The sequence below is a fragment of the Wasmannia auropunctata genome, unplaced genomic scaffold (genome assembly GCF_000956235.1).
Source record: "Wasmannia auropunctata unplaced genomic scaffold, wasmannia.A_1.0 LD336076.1, whole genome shotgun sequence".
Classification (NCBI taxonomy): Eukaryota; Metazoa; Arthropoda; class Insecta; order Hymenoptera; family Formicidae; genus Wasmannia; species Wasmannia auropunctata.
Genome location: NW_012026814.1, coordinates 1048658 through 1076642, shown reverse-complemented (window position 1 = coordinate 1076642; position 27985 = coordinate 1048658). Strand labels below are relative to the sequence as shown.

Below are 27985 nucleotides of genomic sequence, written 5' to 3'. Positions count from 1 at the left end.
CGGGGCAGAACGTATTGTTGAGATTAATATTACATAAGCTTCGAATTGCGGTCAATTACACTTGATCCTCCGTCCTACGTGGACGATCTCGTACAATTTATGTTTTCACAGGAAATGCGATTTCGGTAACAAGTACTTCAATAGAATAGTTCGTAGAGAAACTTACGTCTGCTCATTAAACTTTAATGGCTGATGGTCAAGTATGCGTTACTCTTACTATGGGCTTTTAATTCTTCGCTTTCGTAATAATTTAACTCTTTAACATATATTAAAACCACGCATTTAATCATGTATTTACGGAAAAAACGGTTTTACTGGAACATCGAAAAATTTAGCTAGATATAGATCTGAAAATAATTTTAGAGGGTGGTTACTAGAATGTCAAAACTTCTTGCGGCATTATTATCTTTGAGCGTTCAACATAATTATTTTGGTACAATCCAACAAAATTATTTTCAAATCTGTATCCATAGCTAAATTTTTAGATACTTCGCAAAACTTCCTGTTGATAGAAAACTCACAAAAAATGTTTTAGTGATATTTTCTTAAATCATAAAATATAAGATAATATATGTGGAGTTATATTTATTTTACGCTAATGACTTTTAATCATTGTAATGCGCCGTAATACCTACAATCTACTCTATAAATTTTCTGGAGTAAATTTTCACTTCTTTGGAGTGAATCTCACTCCAAAAGAGTGAAAATACTGCCACTTAAGTAGCCGAGTGGCAGTATTTTCACTCTTTTGGAGTGAGATTCACTCCAGGAAATTTAGAGAGTAAGTAGAAATGTTTAAGTTTCTATATGGCAGACATGAGGAGACTTAAATTCGCAAGTTGCAAATTAATTTTGGAATGTACAAAGTATGTGTTCAGGGTAGTTACACGAACGTGCGTGACACAGGAGTTGCAAAACCTGTCAAGTTAGTGGTTCAATACTGGATTTAAAATGGCTACGTTGCGAGAGAAAGACCGAACGACACGCGGCGATAAATAAAATGGCCCGTTTTTTTTTTTACGACTTATCCCGCGAGACTGCATGAAGGCGAGACGGTGGCCAGTGATAAGAACGAGCGCACTCGTCAAATTATTTGAAACGGCGGTGCTCCTGCGTAATTTCTCTTTCGTGGCCCCGATCTATACCTATCGCGCCACAGTTTTACATAATATCTCACCTTAGAAACCCGGCACACCAGTTTCACAAAACCGATCCAATTTTTCGTCGGGGCGGATTACATGATCGTCGTGCCGGCTCTGCCAATTTCTATAAGCGAGGTCTGCTCCGTTCATTCAAGAAGATGTCATTGAACGAGGGGGAATTTTTCGAGTCGTGTTTCCATGCCGATTCACGAACCGCGTCCCGCGCCTTTAACAGTGTACAACAGCCGACAGAAATGATAGTCTTTCGGAGCGGCTTGATTGGAGCGTTACGCTCTTAATGACGAAATTCTACCCGTAATCGATCCGCGGACCGGCCAACCGAGAGACGGAGTGCGATTTTCCAGATTCTCGCGAAACCAGAGAACCTCTGGTGGGGAATATTTAGGGGATATAAGGTGCAGTAAACGAGGCAAGGAGGCCGTACGGGTACGTACAGGAGTCGAATAGATAGTGAAAGTCCCCCGGAGCGGACAGGAGTGCTAAGGGAGGGAGAGCAGGGGTCGACAGGAACGGGGGGGCTTCAGTAAGGTATATGAGGGCCTCAGTTCGAGCAATCGCCGGTACTCTAGCCTCGCTGCCTACTTACATTCACACACACTAACACAACCACCGACCGCCGGGAAAACACGATGCACACCCTCGCGACGGTACGTATCTGAGTGGCATCATCAGTATCATCGTCATCAATTTGATCCCCCCCCCCCCAAAAAAAGAAAAAAATGCGAGCGCCAGAACGGAAATCGCGTGTGATGTGATTGTGGCCTGTGACCAGTGCATATATCCGCATCGTGAGCTTGGAAAATTGACGTTACAAGCCGTGAAGAATTTATTCTCATTTTTACTTATCTTGTCTTTACATCGGCTTTACAGAGTCTTATTCCATTTTCTGTGGTTGTTGGCAACGTAAACTGTTTCATGGAATATTATAAATAAGTACACCTAATTAATCGCGATAAAGAATCGTGTCGCAGTTATTATTTTACAAAAGTTACACAAATTCGTGCAATTTAAAGCGATTTAATAAATCTCGAGACTGTGATTCAAGAAGGATATCTACATCGGATTCGCGATTCTCTTTGAATTTTTGCGTCAATTTATTAACGTTTTACTTTGTCTGTCTTTTTACCATCCGAGAATCACGTCGCTCGCTCGTTGTAATCGTTAAATCCGCGGCAAAGAAGCGAAACGATCGAAAACGGCCGGCATCAACGCGTAGGCTTGGTCGCGTTGCGCAACTTTCTCGTTGATCCCGTTTCCTACTTTCTTCCACGTCGTGGTAGAATTTATTAAGGTTTCACCTATTATGAGCCGCGCGAGACGCATTTATTTTTATAGCGCGCCTACTGACGCTTGCGGAAAGACGATTATATAATTTCGTCATTATATGCTCGAATTCGTCATTATGCGGTCGCGTGCGATGACCGACGGGAATATGCGAGCGGCAGCTCTTGAGGTCGGTTGCACCAGCATCGGTTAACCATGGTTAATTAACTCCTTGCCCGTAAAACTGCGCTATGTAAGACCTATTGTTCCATTCTTTTCTCCGTTTTACTGGAATGAAAATAATTCCGGACTGTCAAAATATGTTTCTGTCATTTCACTCGTAAAGACATCGTCTGGAAAGGATAGGTAGGAAGAAAGAATTGCATTCCGTAATTTAAATTCGCTGAAAACACCTGAAGGACAAGAAGTTAAGTGCAGACGAAACATGTGGTGGACGGAAATAAGAATTGCCAATTACTATACCGAATCGCCGTGCAAATACTTGCACTCGCCGTATGTAAAACAGCCGCAGTATCGGGAAATAGGAATTTATACTAGCAGTCAAGTCAACGAGAAATAATGACGAAACAGCGTGACATAATTCGATGAAAGCGAATAAATTTCATGATTTAATTAATAGCCAGTCTAATTAATCCGAATTGATGCTGATTCAAATGCCGCCTCTCGGCATTTCACGCTCGCCCATTTGGAATTGCAGGAAGCATACTATGCAGATCGAAATAAATTAATTATTTCTTGTTAATTTTAGAATCAGCACGCGGTCGTAATCGAGTGCACGTATGGAATGGATAGGACGGGCGGAGGGACGGGCGGGGGGGGGGGTGCACATACGCGGTCACGCGTGGGCGATCGCGATTAATAGCTTGATTATCGATTTCCCGCATCGGTGTGCGTTCGTATAGCGCGGTTTCCGCGGCTCGAGGCCCATTCCGTCGTCGCGGAATCCGGTATCCTTCGCGCTCCGCGCGATCTATTCCCGACCGTGTCGCAATGCTGTTTGCATCTGTGGCGGTTAAGGTTCTCGATGGCCTGCTGGATAGCAAGTTAAGTTCAACGCGCTGTCGCGCGATGATCTCACGACCGCGTTTCACGAAGTTAACGGTTCGTAACTTCGTGACAGTTATACATATCCGCCCTTGCGCCGCAAAGGCTCTTTTCTTCGCGTGTGAAAAACGAAATGAGCACTATAAGAATGATAAAGTAAAATTCAGTAAATCTAGCGGCATTAGAGCGAAAAGCTGTAAAATGTCTGGCTTACTATTCTAAATTATCTACTACAGTTTTTGTAAAAATCTTAACTACTAAATTGCAAAACCTAAACAGTTATTAAATAGCTCGAAAAGCAGAACAAACCTGAAATAACCTGAAATAATGACTAATGTCTGGCTTACTTTTCTAAATTATCTACTACAGTTTTTGTAAAAGTTTAGACTATATTAAATTGCAAAACCTAAACAGTTATTAAATAGCTCAAAAAGCAGAACAAACCTGAAATAACATGAAATAATGACTTAGTTTTGGGTTATAACTTACTTAATTATATACAATTTAGTTTACGTAATTAAATTGAAGAGAAATGAATGTGTGCAACTAGAGCGAGATGTAAAGAAATGTTGCAATTAAATGCTGCTTCTGTCGCTTACTAATACATAAGCAATCTCCAATGGTACATGCTCTAAGTATTCTAATTAGAAATATGCTGTGAAAGCCTATGAACTGACAGTGCTTCCGTGTTTTCAGGTAGCAACGGTGCTTACCGCGCTGCTGGCGGTGTCGGCACAGCAGTACCAGCAACCCGGCGGCAATTACGTTGACGATTATGCCCAGTACGACTCCCAACGACCTAGCCAGCCGACCCCGCGTAGCTACGCGAGCAACGCCGTGCCGGACCGCCAGTCGGCCGCGCCGGCGAATCCGAAGCCGACGCCGGTGGCGATCCTGAAGCAGATCAATCGCCACAACGAGGACGGCTCGTACACGTACGGTTTCGAGGGCGCCGACGGCTCGTTCAAGATCGAGACCAAGCTGCCGACCGGCGACGTGAAGGGCAAGTACGGCTTCGTCGACGACACCGGCAAGGTCCGTATAGTCGAGTACGGCGCGAACCAGTACGGCTTCCAGCCGGCCGGTGAGGGCATCACCGTGGCCCCGCCGACCCTGTTCGACGAGACCACCAGCAAGGAGGCCCTCGAGGCGCAGGCCTACGAGGAGTATCAGCAGCAGCAGCAGCAGCAGCAACAGCAGCGGCAACTGGCCGCTCGTCCGGCTTACCAGCAGCAGTCGCACACCCAGGCCGTGTACGCTCCCGCGCAGGTAGCCCCGAGCAGACCCGCGCTTCCCAAACCGCCCATCTTCACCCCGGCAGCACCCCAAGCGGCGCCACGGCAGTCCGCCCTGCTGCCGCAGAACTACGACGGACCTCCGGCGCCGGCCTCGCAGCTCTACAATCAGGGACCAGCTCAATTCGCCCCGGCGCCGGCCGCCCAGGACCAAGACCGTGCCCAGCCGCAGACCCGCAGCGGCGGCGGCGGTATCCTGGACCAGCTCGCCAGGGACTACGCTCTGCCTCAGGGAGTGGCGCCGCCGTTGCACGACATCAGCTTCGGCTACTACTAGGCCCGTCTAGTCTCCTGCCCCCTTTGCCCGTCGAAGAGTACGAGAGTCCGGGATCAATCGTCGGAGCCTCAGCAAAATTTTACCGCCGCTCAGCTATAACGCTATATATTCTAATAGTTTTCCATAGAATAGCTGTACTTTACGTCGCTGTAGAGTTTAATTCTTGTGTATAGCAATTAAGCGCTATACACACTATAATATAGCTATTTAAGAGTTACCGTGTAATTACGATTGATCCCAGACTCGACTGCTTGTTCCCGGTTGCGTGTTGGTCTTGTATTCTATTCGTGAATGGAACGTGTTGGCGATTGAATAACTCGTCGTAATCACGGCGTGGTCCACTCTCGCCGAAGTGGACGGCACTGTGATTGATGATCGTCGCGAATAGACCGTCGATTACGATCGAAAGTTGAGAACTTCTAGTCTATTGACGTCTGAAGTTGCGAGAAATTGAAAAAAAAAAAAAGATTCTAGCTCGTTCACGTAACACACAATTTTTTTCATATTAATAATATTTAAATAACAATTAAAAATATCTATCCATGAGACAAAAAAACAATCTCATATATTTCACATTGCGTCAGCGGGAAACTGTGATAAGTTGACAAAATATAAAACAATTTTGATAGAAATTAATACGTTGTTCAAGTGGATTTTAGCCTTTCCTTTTTTGACGTTAGAAATTAATTAAGATAAAGTTTTTCAAGGTCTCCTAAAAGCGAGAAATGCTGATTTTTCGAGCAAATAGACGTCAAGGTCTAAGTTCTCAACTTCGATTATTTTCACGGTCCATCGAGTTATAATATTAGAGAGTAATATTTGAGCATCATCTTTTTATCGATCATTAAAATTATTGTTATACACACATCACTCATCGAAGAATTGCCCAGATAACAAGCGGTACCGATTAGTAAGAGTTGTAAAAAGAATGTAAATAAAAATTTCTCGTCTCTCCCTTCTGTGGGCGTTCGCTTTTACTCCGGAAAACGCAGTTCGCCTTGAGAACTCGCCATCCTGGAGTACCATTGCGATCAGTCGGAATTGCGTTTTCACGACGAAGTTCCGCGAGAATGTTATGTTAATTGGGCGTGCTTACCATTGTAATTAGATTATTGTAAGGTAATTCGAGTGGAATAAAGTGAGGCCAATACTAAATTCCACCGCCTGTGAGTTATGGAACGCAAAACAAAACAAAACCAAATTTCCGTACAATGCCGGTACGACGAGATTTCCTGATTTCACCTTTCCAATTACGCCTCCTCGTTATAGGCATAAAGACTTTCGATGTTCGTATTTGCTGAACGCACAAAAGAACAAAGTCATCTTCGTTCGGATGTACTACATTCATACTCGATTCTAAATTACCGGATTGTTCTTTATGTTTATGAATACAATAAGAAAATTCCATTTATTGCAACGATGACAATGTGCGTTTAATTGTATCATATTTTTGCAAAGAGTCAAACTGACATTAGTCGTAAAAAATTGTTTAATTACTTATCTATCTAAGTACAAGTCTAAATCTGACTATATCTAAAAAATTATAATACGAAGATTTCCTGTAAAAAAAAATACTTCAGTTACAAAGAAACCACGCTCGTGTGTAAAATTAACGAACAGAAAATGATTAAATCAAGGCCAATTTACTCGTTTTTTGGCCTTGATTTAATCATTTTCTGTTTGTTAAACTACTTCAGTTTCAGATTAATATTATCGCTCGAGCCGCAAAATTTATCAAAAATAACTTTCATAATTTTGTAAAAATAACATTTTTCTCCTGAGAACATACATTCTCGATAATCTTTATTAAAGATTCTTTAAAAGAAACTAATGCATTTTAGCAGTTTGGGAAAGGAGCGTTGAATTCACTTTTTTTTACTCAATTTGTTAATCTCACTTATTCTCACTTGCTTAATCCATGAATAATTAAAATTGTCTTAGTATTTTCGTAAGCACATTTTCATAAATAGAAAGAAACAACAATTTATTTCACTTTGTCGAGCCATATCAACGAATTTCTCTCAATCTATTTTTATTAAAATCGACGCTTTTACTTGCACTAAAGAATCACAAAGCAATAAAATAAATTATTGTTTTCTTCTATTTTAAATGTACAAAAAAATATTTCCCGGATACGAAAATAACTTCAACTACGGACTTTTCGGATTCAATAAGTAAAATTGAGTAAGAAAAGGTTAGCCCAACCATTTTTATCTCAAATCATCTAACGTAGACTCCTTTCATCGCTTCGTTTTTCAATGAATTCGTTCAGTATACGCAAGAATAATTTAAAAACGCCTGATGTAATGACAACCAAAGTCACATCGTTGTAGGAACGGTTGCATGCGATCTTGCCCCCCTTTTGACTTCCTAAGATTACGAAATACCGCGAGTAAGCACAAACCGGTTCGATTTCTCACAGGATAAATTTTCGCATCGCACCAGCGCGATCTGGCCTTATTGTAAGACCTATATCTTCTGCTTTCTGATTGCCAAAATCGCATGTTTCCCACGTCCTATCCTTCATCGCGCGCGCGAATGATTCCGTGGTTTCCTTGAAATTTCACCATGACGACGACGATTCGGCACATACTTCTGGAAATATCCGTCACCTCCAGAGATATCCCGTCACAATCGAGGTCCTGTTATATTGAACAAAGGGGGTTCTACTTTCGTTCTCTGAAAGTCTCAAGGTGAACGAGCCGGCGCTATACTTTTCTCTCCTCAAAAGCGTTCTCAGCGATCGGTTCAGCGTACAAAAAAAAAAATGCGTGTGAGCTGTGTGAATTATTACGTATTGTAAACTCTCGATAAAACGCGACCTTGCTGGCCCCGCAATTTTCGCCACTATACTTCCTGCATCTTTCGTAATAAGTGGTCAGAAATAACGTAGCGTATCCTATGTGTGATAGGCGATTTCTTTATCGATTACAATCGCTTGTCTATTTATCATATCTATTACTACCACGGCCTTAAAATTTGCAAGTTTGTAGGCATTAATCTTCAATCTTCTATACGTGTATGCAATTTCTGCAGCAGATTTTGCCTCTTTTCGTTTTAACGTGTTGAAAAAGGTACCGCGTTTAAAATCTGATTCTTGTTTGCATTATTTATGCCGTTGTACCGCACGTTTCAAGGGCCGTGCTGGCAGAGCCGATGCTGCATAATAAGTACCCTCTTTCCATCGCCCATCACGTATCGCGAACCACAAGGTGAAGATCCGCGCGCCCGTTTATCAGCGATAGAAGGGCGTCGTACATCAGTACAAGCACCGCGTTCACGATTACAGGACAAATTGCAACGAGGCGTATCCTGGCGTCGCGCCAAACGTGCGATCGCGTCATAACGCACCTTTTGTGCAAGGTGGGCATTACTTCATGATCGCGTTGACCTTCTCGCATGCAAAAACGAGCCGTGCAGTCGGCGTCGCGGATACGACGATGCTCGCGCGCAGCACGGCAGTACCTATACATTGGCATACCGCTGCGTGAAACGTATAGACGACGTACATATTGACATTCACTCCTTAGAAAGCTGTAAGACGCGTGTCGAGATAGCGCCAATTATCGCAATCTTAATTCTCTTTAGAATCCCAATTACTCTTATTGACTTACTCGTCGATTATACTGGCGAGAGCGCGCGACTCGACGACGACGACGACTACGAGGTGGAACATGATTCGCGCTATAAAATTCGTAATGAAGGAAAATCACGCGTGGCTCTGCGAAATTATACACGCTACCCGTAACGGGCCGTTGACACTTGTCAGCCAGGCGAGTCACGCAAAACGCTCCGTTGGATTTCAACATTAGACGGCAGGCACGACAGGCTTCACCTACCTCGACTGAATTTATGCTCTCCGTTGGAGTTGCACGAAATCTACGATAAGCGTTGATGCAAGCGATCGTGACTTTCAATCGAGGCACGCTCGGCGAAAATTCGGAGGAAATATAATTGAAACTTTTCTGTCATGACTTTATTTGGTTTACTAAACACCGTTTTGCTCGTATCTATTAAACTTAGAATCTTCTAAATTAAGAAAGAAATGTAATCTCTTTCTTCTCTTCCTGATTTAAGTTCATACCTTTAAATCCTTATTTTTTAAAATTTTCATTGATAAAATTTTCATTGATAAAGTTTTCATTGATAAACACAAATTGCTTAAATAGCTCAATTAATCGATTGCAAAAAAATATTTTATAATTCATTGAATTAATTAAAATACAGTAGAAATACCGTAGTCAAAAGACTGGTTATAAATTTTTTATTAAATTTATAACGGTAAATTCTTCGAGATTTTCCGTGATTTTTGTTACAATATGTAATAATTAAATTGATCAATTTAAACTTTCTCTTTTTCATTCCTTATTTTTTAAATATATGTACATATAATATACTTAAATAGAGAAGTAGGTATATGTTAATCGTTAGTAGCTCTAATGTTAATAACGGCAAATTCCATGAATGTGCGTAACTGAGTGATAGTCCCCGAATACATTTTTACGCAATACCAGAAATAAGACTGATTAAATTACGAGTTGCACGCAAGTTACAAGGGAATAACGAAGATATATGTAACGCTCCTGTAAACACTTAGGCCGGATCTGCGAGTGTGAAAATAGCCTCGTGAAAATAACTTTCCCCTTCGAAAGTTTTAAGACGGTCAGCTGAACGCTACGGAATCCGTTCGCAATCGCGTTAGGATGTGTAGCAGCATTGATAATGAACTGTATATGTCCAACCCACTACAATAATCTCTCACATATCTAAACATGACCAAAATATATTACACGACGTATAATAATTACAAATTATTTTCACTTATTTTTTCTGGTAGCTCTAAATTCTTTTTCTTATAGCTTAAGTATGTTTTTGTATTTTTATATATTTGTATTTCACTAAAGTCTAAAATGTTTCGAATTTTTATATTTATAAATAAAAGAATATATAATATAATTTTATATTTTTACTTTGCCGAAATATAATATTATAAATATAATAAATTTTTCTAAAGGATATATTTAAAATATATATACTATTGTAAAAGGAATTGTATACCAGAATTCCGTTATTTATATAATACATTTTTTATTTTAGTTATTGACAATACCATTATTAGTTATTGATAATAGCAATATATTCCGATAAGGTATTATTACAGTATTGATAACTACTTAAACAGATTGAACGTACAATTGTACAAGTTTTACTTACTACTGCCAAGGAATTTCATTGCCGTCACAACATTGTGCATCGCCTAGCGCTTCGTGCCGAAGCCAGGACGATCAGCTGAGCGTGCGGCAGAAAATGCCGCAGCATTGATAATGAACCGAGCGAGTGTCTAGGCACGTGCTCTCTGCTCGCGTGGAGATGAATCGATGCCTCGAGAAGTAATAACATCGTGTTCCACGTTCCGCAGCGGTGCCGGCGCCTCAAGCGTATCCATTCGCCTCGTCTTTCCATTGATGATACCGAGAGCGAACTCGAATACGCCTCCGTCCGACCTAATGAAAGCGAGTGAATGCGATTTCTTCCTGAGAAAACCGGCTCCGCGATATTGGCATAAATCTCGGAACGGAATAAGATTCGCTCGGTGCCGCAACACGTCGCTATTTATTGCCAGGAAATTTTACGATAATTTCACAGAAATTTGAAAGCCGGCTGCGTATCGCGAAAGTCGCCGATATATTTCCGCGGAATCGAAATCTCTCTAACGCGGACTACTTCTGCACCGATTTTATATGGTTTTTTACACGAGGAGGCAATTAATGCAATTAATATGCGAGGTGATCCTCTTGACTACTGTTCAAGAATCGTCCGACTGTGAAATCGGATCTTTTTAAAAATCGATCCCGATTTATTGACGGGCAATCACATCGACGTTTACCTTCATTATTACGAATTCAACAAGCTGACGGACACGCCGAATCGATGACTATACCGATTATGCTAAGTGCTCTTCCGTCCATAATACACAACGAGCGAAAGCGTATCGCCGTATTCTATAGGCTTCACATATATAGATCGCGCGGATGCTTCGTAACTGTCTTAAGAAATAGGAACATCAATTACCCCGCGGCTCTCCCGAATTAATATACATCGTTCTCGCGGCGCCTGAATGCGATATTAGCCACTCCACGCGGCCTCTCCGTCACTTTCTTCTTCTCGCTGGTGCGCACATGTACTCGTCGTCCTTAAGAACCGGCCGATTAACACTGATTGAGTGAGACCATTTCGGCCGATATTTCTATCAGCGTTCGCTGCGCGATAAAACCGGTAATATCATGGATTACTGTGGATGTTGTATCGCATTTATTTCGCTCGATCTCACGAAGATTTATAGGAAAATCCCGAGATCTCGCTTGTTTTATTTGTTCCAATGCAAATAAATGGAAACAGAATGGAAAATGAAAGTGAATAGAGAGCAATTTACAAATAATAAATCAACGTTTATTAATAGGCTAGACTGGCTAGAAAAAATAAAATTTGTTAATTTTTTTCTAGATAAAATTCTTCTAAATTATAAGAAAAAAAATCATATTATATCATAAGTAATTAACATAACATTGAAGTATCAATGTTACAGCTTTAATTTATATTTATTTATTAATCAATTATATTTAAAGAAAAAAAAAATCTATTTTCTTAAAATAGATTTCTTTGAAACGTGGAATTAAAGCATCATTTTATGAATGCCAAATTAAACGACATTTTTAGTGTTTAGATTTATATCGAAAAAAAAAAATATTGTGTACTGATCTCAGGATCTTTTAATGATTGTATTGTACCTTGATGAGCATTAAGATAATTACTTATAAATGTTAAACTAAAGCACAAAAAGGGGTTAAATAGCTTTCACAGAACGTGAATTCCGCTCTCGAACGTCAATTTCGAATGTATCTTGAATATATCCGCCCACGTGTATAAATTTTTCTCACGACCCTGCACGGTCTGGTCTATCGCTCGATCTAAACTTTCGTATGCCAATCCGCCATGCGCGCTCGCACAATGCATGTTATTTGCACGCACTCCGTTTTAATTAAGCAGTGCAGAATGGCAGAAACTATGGGTATAAACTATGGTAATGACTTTGCCGGATCCGCAGCATTATAAAATTGTATAGTGTTATCAACGCGAAAGGAACACACGCACGCGCGCGCGGAGCGCGCAATTCGTTCTTTCAACAATTGGACTGTAAGAAAAAAATTGCTCGATAAACTTCGCACGACCAACTGTTGTCATGAACACGCCACGAACTGACAATCCAACTGACAGAGATGTATATCAAGGCATAGGTATATCATAACATACGGAAGAAACATTCCACATACCACAACATGCCGGATCGTTTTAGATAAGTAATTAATACGCTAGCGCAAGCTGCCCATTTGCGCAGCGAATACCCGGAGGATATTCTATTATCCTGTACAAACCACCTTTCCATCATCGTATCTCTCGATAGACGCTGACAATCTAATTTGGCATGGGGCACAACGTGGCGGAGCGTTGTCTTAGGCGCGCGCGTACGTTAGAATCGGTTCTCACGACCCTACACCCGATCCGATTCCCGTACCCCTTTCGGGGAGATCGACGTGTCTCCTCTCTCGGTGTGTCCAATACGCAACATTTTACCACTGTGTTTTTCAATGTTGCACGCAACTGCGAACTGGGAGCTTTCGCAATCGCAGAGAGGCGCGGTGCGGCCTGTTTGGCAATGGCCATGTCGTCCGGTCCTCCCTGAGTCCACAACCGGAATCTAATTCGCGGGTGTCGCGGGTGTCGAAGAGGACGTGGAGCACACGGCTATCCGACGACCGGGCCCCCACTATAGGCAAAAGCCTTCGTGTAGGTTATAAAGGACCGAGCGCGGTACTATACGGCTGCACTCTCTCAGTGAAACTCACGGAGGACCGTTCCCCGACAAGTAGTACCTTCCCCCTCCTCGTCAGCGACGCGTGCACCATGAGGATTATATTGCTGGTACGTGCCAAATTATTCGGTTATTTTTGTTAACCGCGTGATTTCCGTTGATTGTGCCCTCTTTCCGCGATTAATCAACTTATCTTTGGAGATTTTAACGTGTTACACCTCGGTGTCTCATTTCTTTCCAATGTCCACGTTTGACGCAAGGCATGTAATTAAATTTGTGAAAAATTGATATAGAGAATTTCTAACTAATTAAAAATTCTAACATTTCAAATGTTGTACAATATTATAATGTATGTTATAGCATTACTGTGAAAAAGTTTGCAAAAGTAATAAATGCACGAGTCCAAAAAGGTACAAAAAAAATATTTTTTAGTATTTTATTTAACGTATTTGTGGACGTTTACATGCAACAATGCGTGACAATATAATTTATCTTTTGCATAATTTTAGAAATTGCATGTGTGATTTTTTTTTTAACATTATATATGTAGACTTATTGTTTAATTTTTTATCACAAAATTGACACACAATTATACTATTGATAACTACATTATATCATTGAGTATTTTTTAAATCAGTATAAATAGTATATTTATTATGTTCTCACACATCATTATAACATTTCGGATTTATGTAGATAGCATTTATATGTATTACGTATTAAGATATTAATCGCGATGTTTTATTTTTAGAATCTTAAAATCTCATTATCCTGTGACCTATATCAAATTAACCGTCATTAACGCAGGAAAGTCAGAATCCCGATAAAATCTACGCGGTCCATTGTTGCAATTTGCGCGCGCGCGTGTGAAAACATTTATAATTCATAGACGGCGCAATGATTAACAACAACGGAAAGTGAATTGTGTCCGCCCACTCGGTGCCCCCCGTGCACGGCCACGAGAGAATTTTCGCTGGAAATCCCCCTTTTGCCGCTCGCCCGTGCGAAAAGCGCGCCTCGCGGACGCGAGAAAACTCAAAGCGTTGTACTCGAAAATTGCAACAGTTTTCCCGCGAACAGTCCCGTGAATTAATTGTATACCCGTAAGGCAAGTTGTTGACATCCGTCCGTTGCCTTAATGAACCCGCGCCCGGACGCGGTTGGGTAACGTAATCTTTTGTTGAATGGGAAGCAGACTCGTGCCTCTCCGCGCACTCGAAAACTCCGCGAGTCGCAAACGAGCGACTATACACACGTTTCGTTGCAGGCCGATAATTTTTTTTTTTTTTTTTTTTTCACGGCGAGACTTGCGCGAATTTTTCAAACGCGCTCATTACGCGCCGTATTGATTAATATAGTGAAAGTTCTGTTCGTTATATATTCCGGTTATAGCTCTCCGCTGGCATTGTTACAGCCGCTGGCTGTCCACGGCTCGCTCCATTCTTGACCCGAGCCGCTCGAGACAGATAGACACGTTTCTTCCTTCAGCTGTAAAGTTTTTGCGACCGGTAACGCGAGCCGGCACATAATCGAAACTAGTATGAATTTCGGTCGATTCGGTTCACGCTACTTATTTCACAAAAGCGCCACTTAATCAATTACCACGTGTATTCTTACACGCCCGTAAACGGCCGTCAGTCAGGCTCTTGTGGGAACGTTTAATAATCGTCCGATTTCACCCGTGCACTTGTGGCACACAAGTGTAATTCGCGAATCGTGCGAAGAAATGCACGAGGATTCCCCCCCCCCTCCTCCCCCCCTGCGCGCGATATAACGGCGCCGATTTCTCCGATTCCTTTTCCCGCGGCTTCGGCGCGTAAGGTGACAATTAAACGCTTATTAATAATTCACGAGAGCGTCTTCTATATATCTTCGCGATCGTTTCCCTATCTCTCACGTTTCGCGATCCGATCTCTCGAGGCGGAGCGGCGGCCGCGGGTTCGTTCACGCGAGAGTTAACCGCGTGAAATTGAAGACGATCGCGGACGATCTCGCGTAATATGTGCGTCTCGTGGATTTACGGCTTGCTGCCGCGATGGAAGTGGCGCGCGAGATAATTCCGGATGCGTGTACGCGAGACGCCTCGAGACGTTCGAGTGTGTACACCAAGAAATCGGCGCCGGCGATCGAAACGATCGGCGCGACCCGGAGAACTCGCCTGGGGTAGTCCGATTATTGGCACTTTCACCGATTACACAAATATGGGACGTCTGTTTTCGCGAAACTTTTCGCGGCGATACAGTGCACGATATCCCCCCCTCCTCCCCCCCCCCCATTCCGTTCGACGTACGCCAATCAAGAGTCCCCGCGGCAACATAAGTCGTTCGATATACGTTTATACCTGTCGAGGCATCTCGAAAGCGCTCCTATGTATGCGCGTATAAAAGCATTTTTCTTCTCGTCCCGCGCGAGCTGAATCAAGAGCACTTCTCCGCCGGTTTTCGATACCGGCAATCGCGAGAAACCGCGCCGCGCCGATGGAAACGTCGGTTTCCAATGACGCAGCTGGTCTGTCACGAAGATCGAACGCCGAATCGAGCGGCGGCTTTTTCCTCGCGCGCGACTCGAAGTCGCTCGAGCACGAACGAGCACGGCGATGTGCAACGTCGTCGGTTCGCGATAAAAAAGAATAATAAAAAAAAAAAGAGAGGATGAAAATAAAAACGACTTATCGCGGCCGGCGCGATCGTTTTCGATGGCGATATCGTCGCGGCCCGAGAAACCCGTTTTCCCGAAGCCGTACTGTATAGAAGCAGACGACGACGATGACGGAGAAACCTCGCCGCGGTAACGCCGAATTGCGAAAGCGAGGCTAATATATATAATAGGAGCAAATCTCTCGCCCGCTTTCAGCAGCCGATTCTTCAGCGATAAACGATCCCCGCGGGACGGAGGCCGCGGCGGCGGAGGCTTCGTTCTCTTACTCGCCGCCGCGACCGGGTCCTTCGCCGCGCCGCCGCCCGGCCTCAAAGATATTGACACGATCGGGTCGGCACCCCGAGCCATTGTTGCACAGAGCACATCACTCTACGGCCCCCTTTTTACGGCCCCGTCATTGCGCAACAGGAAATCGATTATACCGCATGCTTCTCAATTATATCGGCTCATCGAACACCCGTCAATCTACGGCGACGTGTGCACTTTCGACGGAAAATCGGACGCAATCTCGGGTGAATTCATTTTTTGTCCTTACAGACACGGAATAGCTGTTAGTGCGCTTTTTTTTTTTAAAGAGGAAAAGAAACAGTGTGAGTTTTTTCAACGTGAAAGAACGTCGTAAGAACTGCCCGGCTAATTAGCATTCCGAAGCGGGCTTTCCCGTTTTTGCCGCGTGGCCACGGCGCGGCGGCAGGCCTCGTGGTCTCATTAGGCAGCCGGTTCAGAAGAAAATGTGAGAGCAAGAAATATATCGCAACACACGGGAGGCTGGCAAATCCATAAATTAAGGGCATGCCGATCTTTCGAGCGACTCCGAGCGGTCGCTCCTTTCGAAACGCACCGCCGCCGCCGCCGCCGCCGCCGCGCCGTTCCGCGCGACGTTATAATTACGCCCGGTATTGTGGATGCACACAGGCGGGCAAACGCATTAAGTTTGCCGCATAAGGTAGGCGGGGTGGTTTAGAAATATCGGGTAGATCGTTGCGCACATATATACACATCCCGCGTACAGCGGGACGAAGCTGAACTCGCTGATGGCGTCTCGCGATACACTGCAGAGATGAAACCCTCCATTACGGTAACGAGATTGCCCAATTAATTTAACGTTGATCTTCCGCATGGAAATTCGAGTGGGTGTCACTTGTCTCGCAACTTTCCATATTCAATATTAAGTACACTCGTAATTATTTTAATTAATTCCAGCAAAACTCTGTTTCAATAGAGCTTGACTCTCTATTGAAATAGAATTCAGCTGGAATTAATTAAGGAACAAAAATTAAATCTATTCATCGCAGTAATTATATATGATTCCAATTCGCGAAAATCTCTCGACTCTTGACATAATTTCAGAAAATTATCGCTCCAACATTAACGCGTTCATAAATAATCAATTATAAATTGATTAAGGAATCGGTGCCGTGAAAAGATGCGGGGGAAATTGGTGTGCGCCAAATTGCGCGCTTATTAATCTGCTTTCAACTTTCCCGCGCGGCAATCTCTGAAAAAGCATGTAGCCGAATGACATTCTAATGATAAAGAAAAACGAAAGTTAGAGAATCAGCGAGGCTGCAGGCTTGGCCTCGTAAATACGAATCGCGGCTTGGCGCGAGGTTTCGTGTGGCCGACGCGCGCGGCGGACGGAAGAAAGTGAGAGCGAACACGGTGCTCTTATATATGCGCAAATAGATCGCCGGTGTGGTCAGTCTCGCAGTTTTCAAAAGACAAGGGCGCGCGCCGGTGTGCCCGCGCGTCATACCAATGCGCGCGCCCGGCGAAATGCCCATACGAAATGAGTCACGTTCTCGCTCTCGCTTCGCGCGCGCGAAACCACCCGCGCGCGAGTATTCGAGCCTCTTAGAGAACCTTTTTCCGAGCACCGCCTTTGTTAACGCCGAGCTCGCGCGTGCACGCCGCGTCGCACTTTCAAATATTTGTTTCGACCTTACGTGAGAAACGATCGCGCCAGCGCGAGCGCGCGGTCGTTTACGGCCGGGGCGCGAATCGGCGCGGCGTTCCCGTTCATTTTCTCGCGCGTTCGTTCTCACTTCCGGCGGAAGAATACCGAAACGCCGAGCAAACAGGATGGATGGCCGGGACATCCAGCGAAGTCTTCTGCCGCGTGTCGATCGCGCGCGCGAGAACACGTCTTCCACGCGAGAAAGTCATCTTGCCGTTGCCTTATAGAAAGACAGCGCGGGAAAATAACGGCGCTAGATAATGAAAGTTGTCAGGTTGATTCTTTACGCAGGCGATCCACATCCTTATGGCGTCCTCGTCGGGGCCGCGTCGTTGCACGTAATCGGGACGCCGTTACATGTTGACTTTCGCTTCGTTGATAAACGTGGGCGCTACACAACCACCGGGCACGGTTGCCCGTGTACGCTCATTGTTGTACGCCCGGTTTATCATTGGCATCTACACGCGCCCGCTTCCACGCGAGAGATGCGGGAAGAGATGTGCGGAGACAGGTGTCGAAAGTAGCAGGAAAAATATAAGACGTCGTCTTATTTAAATGTCGGCGTTTCAACAGCGGCGGATTAACATATCCCTCGCTATTCTTTGCCTGCGCGACCGGAGAGACGTCTGAGAGCAATCTCGTAACTTTCTATCGTCGCAAACACTTATTTCGCATTCTTTTTCTTCCCTCCTATATAGACGCGCGCAATTTCTCGTTGACTCTCGACGCGATGCACGCCCGGCGCGCAGCACTGCACCACCGCGGCCAGCTGCTCAAATCTCGTTCCTCGCGAACCGCGAAGACCTTGAGATGAAACCCTCCACCCATCTCTTGCCGAGGTGATCTCTGGATTGCGTCGATCGGGGGGGAAAGGGGGGTATTGCGTCACGAGCTGTAATTACAGAGGCGATGGATTATTTGGGTTGGCTTTCGTCATCCGTTCTATTCTTGCCTATAGTGGTGTGTTACTGTTCGATTCTCGTGACACGGCGGATTTTACGCCACTATTCTATTCGTCCTCGTTACCCGTCGATTATTACACCGCGATGAGTCCGATCGGCGCCGCTTCGATGATTCCTGAACACCTAATATGTGAGAAGGAATTCAATCCGCAAGGTTAAAACGCAATCTCCACGCACTCAGGCGATTGTACGCCGACTGAGGATTAATTTCTTATCTTAATCATGTAACCGTTTCTCCTTGAGGAGCATTAGTGTAAGTAACCACCTCGGACTGAAATTGCATCGATGCGTGCTTTAATCGCCGCATTACAGCCAGAAGATCCGACACGGGGGATATCGAGTTTTCTTTTTGCATTTAACTTACAATCTGAGCCATTGCACACATTCGCACACTTCCATTTTCTATAACTTACGCTTGTCTGCCGGAAACAACATTCCTGCGCTCTCGGCACGCCGTTTACGTTCCGCGTTGCTATTTATCACGCGCGCTGATAAATAAAACAAGGATTCACGGACGTTTCTCATCGGCGATCTGCGTCTTCGTTACGTCATCGTTCCTTCATTCGAGGGGAATAGAATGTATTGATATCTGCAGTGTAAATAGCGTTCGGAGAGTATCCTTCCTGGTGCGCGCGCGCGCTTGCGCTCGCGCGCACGCGATGCAATTAATCATGCCCGGGCTTGAGATAAAGCGGATCCGATACGCCCGTCAGTCGCTTACTAATTACCGATAATAAACGCTGAGTTCATCAGAAATGAATTCACGAGCGGCCGCGACGCAGCTTCCACCGCTTCCGGAAACCTCGTACACGAGGAAAGTTGCGGGCGATCTATTCTAACGACTTCCTACAGCGCGAAACGCGAGAGGAACGTTCACCGGATCGCCGTTGTCCGCGATCGATCTATATTACGTATACGGATATATGCATAGCGTATACGGAGGAGGGTGTGCACACAGACGTGTGTACTTACATTATACATATACGTATGTGTAAATCGAAATCGAGAACGCGGCTGTTGGAGCATAACCGGTCGTCGCGAGTCTTATCTCTCTTTTTCTCTCGAAACCGAACGCGTCACCTTCACCGTGAAAGGTACCACTTGTTATCCTGCTCCTTAGATGCCGCGCGCGCACCGCGCGTTCTTGCTGTTACATTTATCTATTTAGCTCGACCGGGACCGCTATTACAAGTATTATATATATATATACCAACATTTCCCGCGAGCGAGCGAGCTCTCGCTTTCAACGACTTCCTCCGATTTTTTACGTAAAACGTATATGTATATGTATATATCGGCGTACAAACAGCGCGCTCGCGTTACGAGACCGCCGCTAATCGTAGATCGGTAATTGGCTCTCCCCGCTTGCACATGATTGATCCCACGCGGCGGTACCGAGGCTCTTTCATCCTCTAAAAACCCACGGCTGGTCGAGTAAAGTGGATATTGCTTATTAATCGTCTCCCGCCATCGGACTTGTACTTCGGCGTAAAATTGAGCGATTGTGGATCTCGACGGCAAATAATTATTTCGCTGTTACATAATATATTGAAGATTGTTTCCTTCGTAAAATCGTGAGACTAAATTGAATGTTGTGTCAAGAATCCTTAATAGTGCGCACACTATTTTTAAAACCTTATCAGCAACTAGTTACAGTTAGTATCTTGTCTCTTTCTTTAATCTCTGTAAATCTGAATTCTCTCTAAATCTGGAAAAGTCACTGATTGAGTCAGTAACGCCTTGCATCGCTAATAAGTAAAACAGAGTCGAATCCGCCGTGTAATTAGCGAGAACAGCGAGTCCACTGATTTGTCAACGATCATATAGCCATTAGTCACTTATTTATTAGTGATTTCCGAGAGACAATGAAGTTGAATTTCACTGATTATCAGTGACATACTTGGGACTGATGCATTCAATGAATAATCATTGATAATCAGTGATTATCCACTGATTCAGATTTACAATTAGAGTAGGGCTGTTTCTTTTTGCTCGAATATTCGAAGCTTTGACGTTAACTTCGATCTTTCGAAACTTCAAAGTTTAAAATTAACTTCGAAGCATCGAAGTTTCAATGTTTTGAAAAATACATTAAAAATTTAAATTTCCTTAATTAGATTGTTTTATTGATCATTATCTTTCTTTATTTACACATGTATCCAATTTAATTATTAATTTGTAACATTTCAGGTTATAATACTTTCAAATTTTTTAAGAATAATTTCGTAAAAAATAAAGTAAAGTAAAGTAAAGTTTCGAAATTTCGAAACTTCGAAGCTTCGAAAGAATTTGAAGATTTTAATGCCGAAGCTTCGAAGTTCGAATGTCGAAGCCTTCGAAGCAAATCACCAGCCCTATTAAAGAGTAGTATTTTTTTTTACTAATCCTTTTTTGGTTCATTGATTTTAATTGAGTGCTTCATGTCTTCGGATAAAAAGGAGACAATTTACGTTTCGCGTCGCCCGCAAAAACGTCGCGGAAATGATCGCGATCGAAGATACGAGTATATGCGCGCGCGGGCGCGAGAAGTATACTTGAGCGCGGCGAACGCGGATTTGCGCGGCGCGCAACGATTCTTCCTTTCTCCGGACAGCTTCGCGCGCGCGCGCGGGGGCTCACTTTACATTAGACGAGGCGTGGTGCGCCGTGGTCGATTGCGCCCAACTGGATCGGGCCACGGGACCGAATGTGTCCGTTGTGCGCCTCTCACTGTATGTGACTGGCATGCCAAGAACCGTTGATTACAGAGCCCTACCTCGGCGTCACGATTCTCCTCTAACCCGAACCAGATGGAGGAGTCATTAGCCTGGTACACGCTCTTTCAATGGTCCGGACAGTTGCGGAGCGCGTATATATACCGTGGCCGAGGATAATGACGACGTTGCAAGTCTTCTCGTCGATTTCGTTCGGAACCCCGGCTGCGCGCGCGCGGCGCTCGCGGCCCGAGAATCGCGAGTCGGTTTGTATACCGCCGCGCGCGACCGAAGACCTTTCCTAGTTTCAGGGAGCGCTCAGAGAAGCGGGTATATACGCAGCCAATTTCGTTTCCCCCTCAATCGGTTGAGAAAATTGAACGGTTTATCTCGATTCTAAACGATCGGGGGCAGGGGGGGGGGAAGGGGAGAGCGCGTATGAAAATCCCCGAACCCGGAAGAATCGAGAGCGGCGCGACAGCGGCGTCTGCAGGCTTCGTCGACGATGTAGCGACGGAAAGTTACGAGTTTTCGCGCTGCTCATGGAAATTCTGCGTATACCCGCGATTATCTCCTTCTTCGCCGATCTCTCTCCTCGCTTCACCGATTTAGCCGATTGGTTCGCGGAAGGTGACGAAAACACACGAAGGTGGGATGCAGAGAGCTTGTACACCACTTTGAATAGCTAATCATCTCATTACAGAGTTCCTGCGAACTTTAACGTTCGCAATTGAATTCGCGAGCTCTCCGGCTGAGCAATCAGATTTATGAGAGACAACTTTCGCATAACTTCTCGACCATGCTTGCGACACACCGTCCCATTTGTCATGTGTGCGCCGAATTGAGTCCGGCGAGTGTTTCGTCAGCGGGCAAAACGCGCCGCTGCTGCTGCTGCTGCGTCGTCGTCGTCATCGGCGCCGAAGAAAGGCGCCGTGCATTTTATCATCGCGGGTGTAGACTTGAAAATTAATCGGCTCACGCCCGTAAGAGAGGCAATACGCTGCAGCCATACCGTATCGACTCGAAAGTCCCAAGACGTGCCTTCCCGTCCCAAGGACGGATCGTGTGCCAATATGCGCAATCGTCGAATATTCCTGATCGGGTCATCGCGAATAGTCGAGCGAATCGATCTTATCGGTGTTCAACCGACACGGAACTATTTCAAGGAGCGAACATTATCGCACGGGATCTAATAGCTACTTCGTATATCCGCGTCCGGAGATATTTTTTCTCTCTCTCTTATTATTCCCTGTGAACGGTGCTGACAGTAAAAACAAAGATCGTTTTATCGGCGGCGATAAAAATTTAAAGGCAAGATGCTGATTATGTACGCATTATTTAGCAGCATTAATTGAAGCGGTCGAAGATACGAATCTCAGAACGCCTGAGAAAGTAAAAGGCTCATTAATTCTCCACGCATCATTATATAAAAACGTTAGACCTGCGTTCCTGGCACTTTCGATTGACCCAACGTTCATTGGCGATTGAAGAATAATAGACTTTTTTTTTCATCGCCTATCTTTTATATTATTGTATTCAGCAAGAGGTACACGGCGTTTCCTGTGGGTCGTCGCTAGGTGTGGTTATTATCCGCCGCCTGTCTTTTATGCGCGCGCGCGCGTTTTGCTCTCGAGACTTGGTTCAAGGAGATCCAGAAGCGGCCGACCGACGGTGCGGCGCGGCGCGGCCGACAACGACGGCGAAACATGCGCGCCGAGTTACGTTACGACGCTCTGAATCTGAATCTCTTTCTCTCTCACGGTAGGCACGCCGGCCGCGCGCGCTCCCTGCCTCGCCCCGTATTCGGGTCAGCCGAGTAGTAGAAATTACGTAACACGTGTGCGCGCCGGGGCGGTTCCCACCGAGAGCCGCCTTATACCGGAAGTCGAGACCACGTTTTGTCAGAGGACGCGCGCGGTTAGCTTCGCGAGAAAAACGCGTGAGCGTTTTCGTGTTCCGCGCGCAAGATGACGAATACCCGCAACTGGGAAATATCGAAAGAATGTTAAGATATAATGACTCATAATCGCGTAGAGCGATAAGAAAGAGACATTCTTACGTAAATCTCGCAGTATATATATCTCTTTTAATCAATTTACAAAGTATTACATCGTTCATTTCCACCTTTATTAACTATAAGCACGTATCTTTGTGATCTTTGCTCATATACTAGAATTGGATATTAGTAGACAATAGCAATTATATTACCTTATAAAGTATCTGGATAAAGATCAGATTTGTGATTCATAAGATCAGATAACCGATTAGTAATTCGTAAAGGAATTTGAAGCATTCGCGGTCGCAAAATTCACGTTGTATAGATGGAATTTATCGCAACAGACACAGTCGTGGAATCAGAGCAAATCCAGATGTAATCTCAGCAGGCTCCAACCTTTTACGGCATCGACCACGGTCGTATACACCACTCGTGCTCTCGGGCTACTCGCGCTTTAACAGCCGAGACCATTCGGTCGCGTTCGAGCGAGCGATAAGGAATTTTGCGCGCATACCGCTTGCGCGCGCGCGCGCACACACACGAGCGTTCACCGATCCGCGAAACTCGCTCTCTCCTCGCTCCATCTTCTGCTTCCTATTGACTATAACCCGCGTACCTCCGTAACGCGGATCCGGCTTCGCGCTTGGAAACCAGCCGGCCCCGATATCCATTCCGCCTCGAGTGGCTCCAAACAATTTCGATTACGCCTCTCGCGTGACGCGATAAAACCACCATACCTCCCCCCTTCGCCGCGAGTAAAAGATCGCGAGCGTCTGACAAGTATCGTACATTTCTACTTGACGCCTCTGATAACTGTGTTATTAAGTTTCCGTTGTTTCTCGACGCACATGAATGCCTATATGTGTTAAGTATCAGAGGTCTCGAATTCTTTCGTCCTGAGTAAATTTATTTCTCTGTAAAGAAACCCGCAATTAAATAGTTTAATTGAATGGATTTGTAATTTAAAAAAGTATATGTTTGGGCAGGTAGAAAGTATAAACTAATAAGATATAAAAATATTCATATTATTTTAGTGATAAATTGAGAAATTTTAGAAAACAGAACGTATTTTACATGCCGACGTTATCTAGATTATAGTCCAACGTAAAAATTTACAAATTGCAATTTCCTCTGGAAACGCCTATCATATACACATACGCGCTTCCCGTTTTCACTTCGCGAAACTTCTCTAAAAATTTCGATCCGACAAGAGCACCGGCCACTTTCTTTCGTGCGCAACATGCGTAACGTCGTATCAACACGTTAATGATCATATCCCCGTGCACCGATCGCAAACAGCGTGCGTTGTCTACCATAGTAAATTCTTCTTCATTGCCAGGTAATCCCGGCGTGTCTGCTCGCCCTAACGGAAGCGCGGCGAGTGCAGATCCGGCCTCGCGTGACGGAGCCTCAAGTGTACTACGAGGAAGAGGACAATCAGGCCGCCGAGGACGATTTCGACACCGTAGCGGTTTATCAGCCGCGCACCCGCGCGCTTCCTTCGCCACGGTCTAAGGACGCGCTGCACGGGTCGAAGCCGCCGCCGGTGCAGACAATCAGGAACTACAATAAGGTTAACGACGACGGATCCTTCACCTTCGGCTACGAGGCGGCCGACGGTTCCTTCAAGGAGGAGACCCGCGGCACCGACTGCGTCGTACGCGGCAAATACGGCTACATCGATCCGGACGGCAATAAGAGAGAGTTCACCTATGTCTCGGGCAACCCCTGCGATCCGAACGCACCCAAGGAAGAAGAGGAAGAGGAAGAGGAAGAAAAGGAGGAACTTCCTGGACGGGCGAATTATCCTGTCGTCAGGCCTGTACCTCGACCTGTGAGGCCGACGTATCAGCCGACCACTACTCGTGCGCCCACCACGATATTCCAGTCCGAGTATCAGCTCGACGACGATGCCAGCCAGGAACTGACCGAGGACGACCTCAAGCCGCAGCTGCGGCCGTCAGCCTTCAGAAGACCCACGACCATAGTGCAGGTCACGCCCTCCACCGCCATTTACGAATCTTCGCCGTCTCCCACTCCGTCTCTCTTTAGGTTAGCTTCCACCCCTGCAGCCCAATATCAGACCACCGCGTCGCCCGTCCTCCGTAGTCAGCCGACAGTCACCTCGAACGTCTATCAGTCGCTCGAGACGACCACCCGCCGACCGGTGACCCGCCATCCCAGGCCCCAGTCGGTTGCGATAACCCCACGACCCCACGTCGCCCAAGTAGCCGCGCAATACGTCTCCCCTAGTAGCACCGAACGTCCCGGCAGTCTGCTCTACGCCCAGACCCACCCCACGATATCGCCGTTGCGCACCACGACCTCCGCTAGTGCGCCCCACCTCGACTTTGCCGCAGAGCTCGAGCGTTACGTGAACACGGTCGGCTCGCACGTATCCGCCGCGAGGCCCCAGAGCGCCCAAGCCTCGCCCCAAACCTCGAGAGTTAAGTTGACCGGTCAGACATCGGTCACCGCCGCATCCGCAGCCGCTGAGCCCATCTACCAATCGGAGCTCGTGTACGATCCCGCGACCGGTCAGTACAATACCCAGCTTTATCAGACACTGCCCCAAACCGTGGGTGACTTTAGCCTCAGTCACAAACTCCAACCGTTCGTAGCCCAGCCCCAGTCCCTGCTCGGTCTGCAGCAGCTGCAACAGTACCACCAGCAGGCCCAGCGTCCGGTCTATAAGCAGGCCCAATCGGCACCCACCCCGACCATAGCCCAGCCCCAGGAGGTACTCTATAGGAAGCAGCAGGCGCAGTTGTTGCAGCAGTCCCAGCATCTCTACGCGCAGCAGCAACGCCGCCAGCAGCAGCAGCAGCACCAGCAGCAGCAGCAACAACCTCACAGGCTCCAGCTGCTGGAGTCGCAGAGAGAACCCCAGGCGTTCTATTACGTCGCGCCCCTGAAGGCCTCCTCCGCCACCTCGTCCCTCTCAGTAGGTCAGATCGATCAGTTTCTCCGAGGTAGCGCCGCCAATAATAACTACTGATGCGCATCAATCTGAGTCGCGATTCCTAAGAGATCTCCCTCGGATCCTCGAATCGCCCCTCGTCGATATTTATCATTCGGTATTGCCTCGAGCGTCCCTCGCGGGCTAGACCATCGAGGATCTCGGCGCCGGTTTACTTATCATCAATGTCGGCCCGATGCGTACACAGAGGGTATTACAATATAAGTATATGCATTATATATAAAGTATATATCTCACGTGTGGTAGCGCCGAAGTTATGGGATATACGAAGTGTATCTCGCCGAGTGAATGGCGCACACGAGTGCTTCGAGCTGCACGCGTTGCACGCGGGGGAGGGGGGGAATGCGTGTACGGTATATATTTAAATATAATCGGCGCGACGCGAGAAAGGCGCGCGAACATAGTTACGATGAAAAGTATCGCGGATAACAGAGGCCGCAGATTTTTACCGTCACCGCGCGTCGCAGAAAACGCGAACTTTCCGATAAGCGTATTCAAAGTTTACTTATTACGAACGGGATCTCGCGGGTTTTCCGGTAATTTTCATTTTACAGTAACGTGGGATCTTCCGAATTACCTTGTTCTCGATAGCACTTTCATACTTTAGTCGTATGTAATTGTGTATATATATATACATATATATATATATACATATATATATATATACATATAGAGTGCTCGCTTTTCCGTCCAATGCGTGTCTCAAAGCGTTCTTGCGCTATCCGCTCGTCTCGGCTAACGCGCGAACGATAACATTATCCGTCGACGACGCAATCGGATAACGAAGGTTAAAGAGATTAAAGTATGTGATAATGGATGGTGGAACCGCGCGCGTTTACGATTACATGGGGATAATGTAACTCGTGTAACAACAACGGGGAGGGAGCCGAGTGGCAAAAAACGTGATACGTGACAAAATTTTAATCCTCTTAGGTAATTGTATCTTTTTATATGTATTTTTTTTTCCACGATTTCCCAGTTGAATAATCTCGTCATAAATCTCATTCCCCCGGAATTACACACGACGAGGAAAGAATCCGAATGAATCGTGCGAGTCATCGTCGTTTCGGTAACTGACAGCTTGTTGAAACAATGCGTTCATTAAAAGTAGCGAAATTTTATTTGTCCGCGCGCGGAGAGGTTGACATCGCGCAAACGTGGTTCCTTCCGTTTCTCAGGCCGATTCCGAGAACACCTCTCTTTCCACTCTGGCGTGTATATCGTGCACGCTTTATGAGGCATGTTAGAGAGTGAAAGCCAACGACCTGACGCAATACTCACGCACGTATATACCGATGTATTACCGTGGCAATTTCTCGCGGGTCCCTAACACCGTAAAGGTATCCGACGACGGCGGAGAGGTTCCGCGATACAAACGGAACACACTTCGTCGCGCGGCCGCGGACCTTTTATTCACGACCCCGTGAAGGCCCGAGAGCAGCCACGTAATAATAATGGCTCGGCTCGATTACAAAACGTCGATCCGGTGCAACGCCGAGTCGCATGAAAGGCGAGTGAAACGCGATCAAGCAGAAGGGGATAATTAGTCGAATCAAATCCGTCGGGTGTTTCGAGATACTTTCGATTAGGCGCACAATGTTGCACATCCATACTATTGTGTCATACAGCGCATAGAATGCACCGTGATATGGTAGTGTGCAATTGATTGTTGCTCCACTCTCGCCTATATTCTATAATCTTTTCATCAATCGTGTGCATAAAGTGTTATAAGAAATAAATTGTATATACGTCGTTAGATTTTACATTATTCAAGTAAAAAAAAAAATAAATAAATTTGAGATTTAC

At 45.5% G+C, this 27985-nt stretch overlaps 2 protein-coding genes across 2 annotated transcripts; both read left to right on the top strand.

Annotated features, from left to right (window-relative positions):
• The first annotated feature begins 1792 nt into the window (after nt 1-1792).
• On the top strand, nt 1793-6218 carry LOC105449182 (protein vein-like). Its single transcript, XM_011688187.1, has 2 exons — nt 1793-1810; nt 4188-6218. The coding sequence occupies exons 1-2, from the start codon at nt 1793-1795 to the stop codon at nt 5061-5063; spliced, it is 894 nt and encodes a 297-aa protein (XP_011686489.1). The 3' UTR covers nt 5064-6218.
• A 6733-nt stretch (nt 6219-12951) lies between these two features.
• LOC105449180 (mediator of RNA polymerase II transcription subunit 15-like) lies at nt 12952-26805 on the top strand. The gene is made up of 2 exons (XM_011688186.1): nt 12952-13043; nt 24539-26805. The coding sequence occupies exons 1-2, from the start codon at nt 13026-13028 to the stop codon at nt 26195-26197; spliced, it is 1677 nt and encodes a 558-aa protein (XP_011686488.1). The 5' UTR covers nt 12952-13025; the 3' UTR covers nt 26198-26805.
• The last annotated feature ends 1180 nt before the right edge of the window (nt 26806-27985 follow it).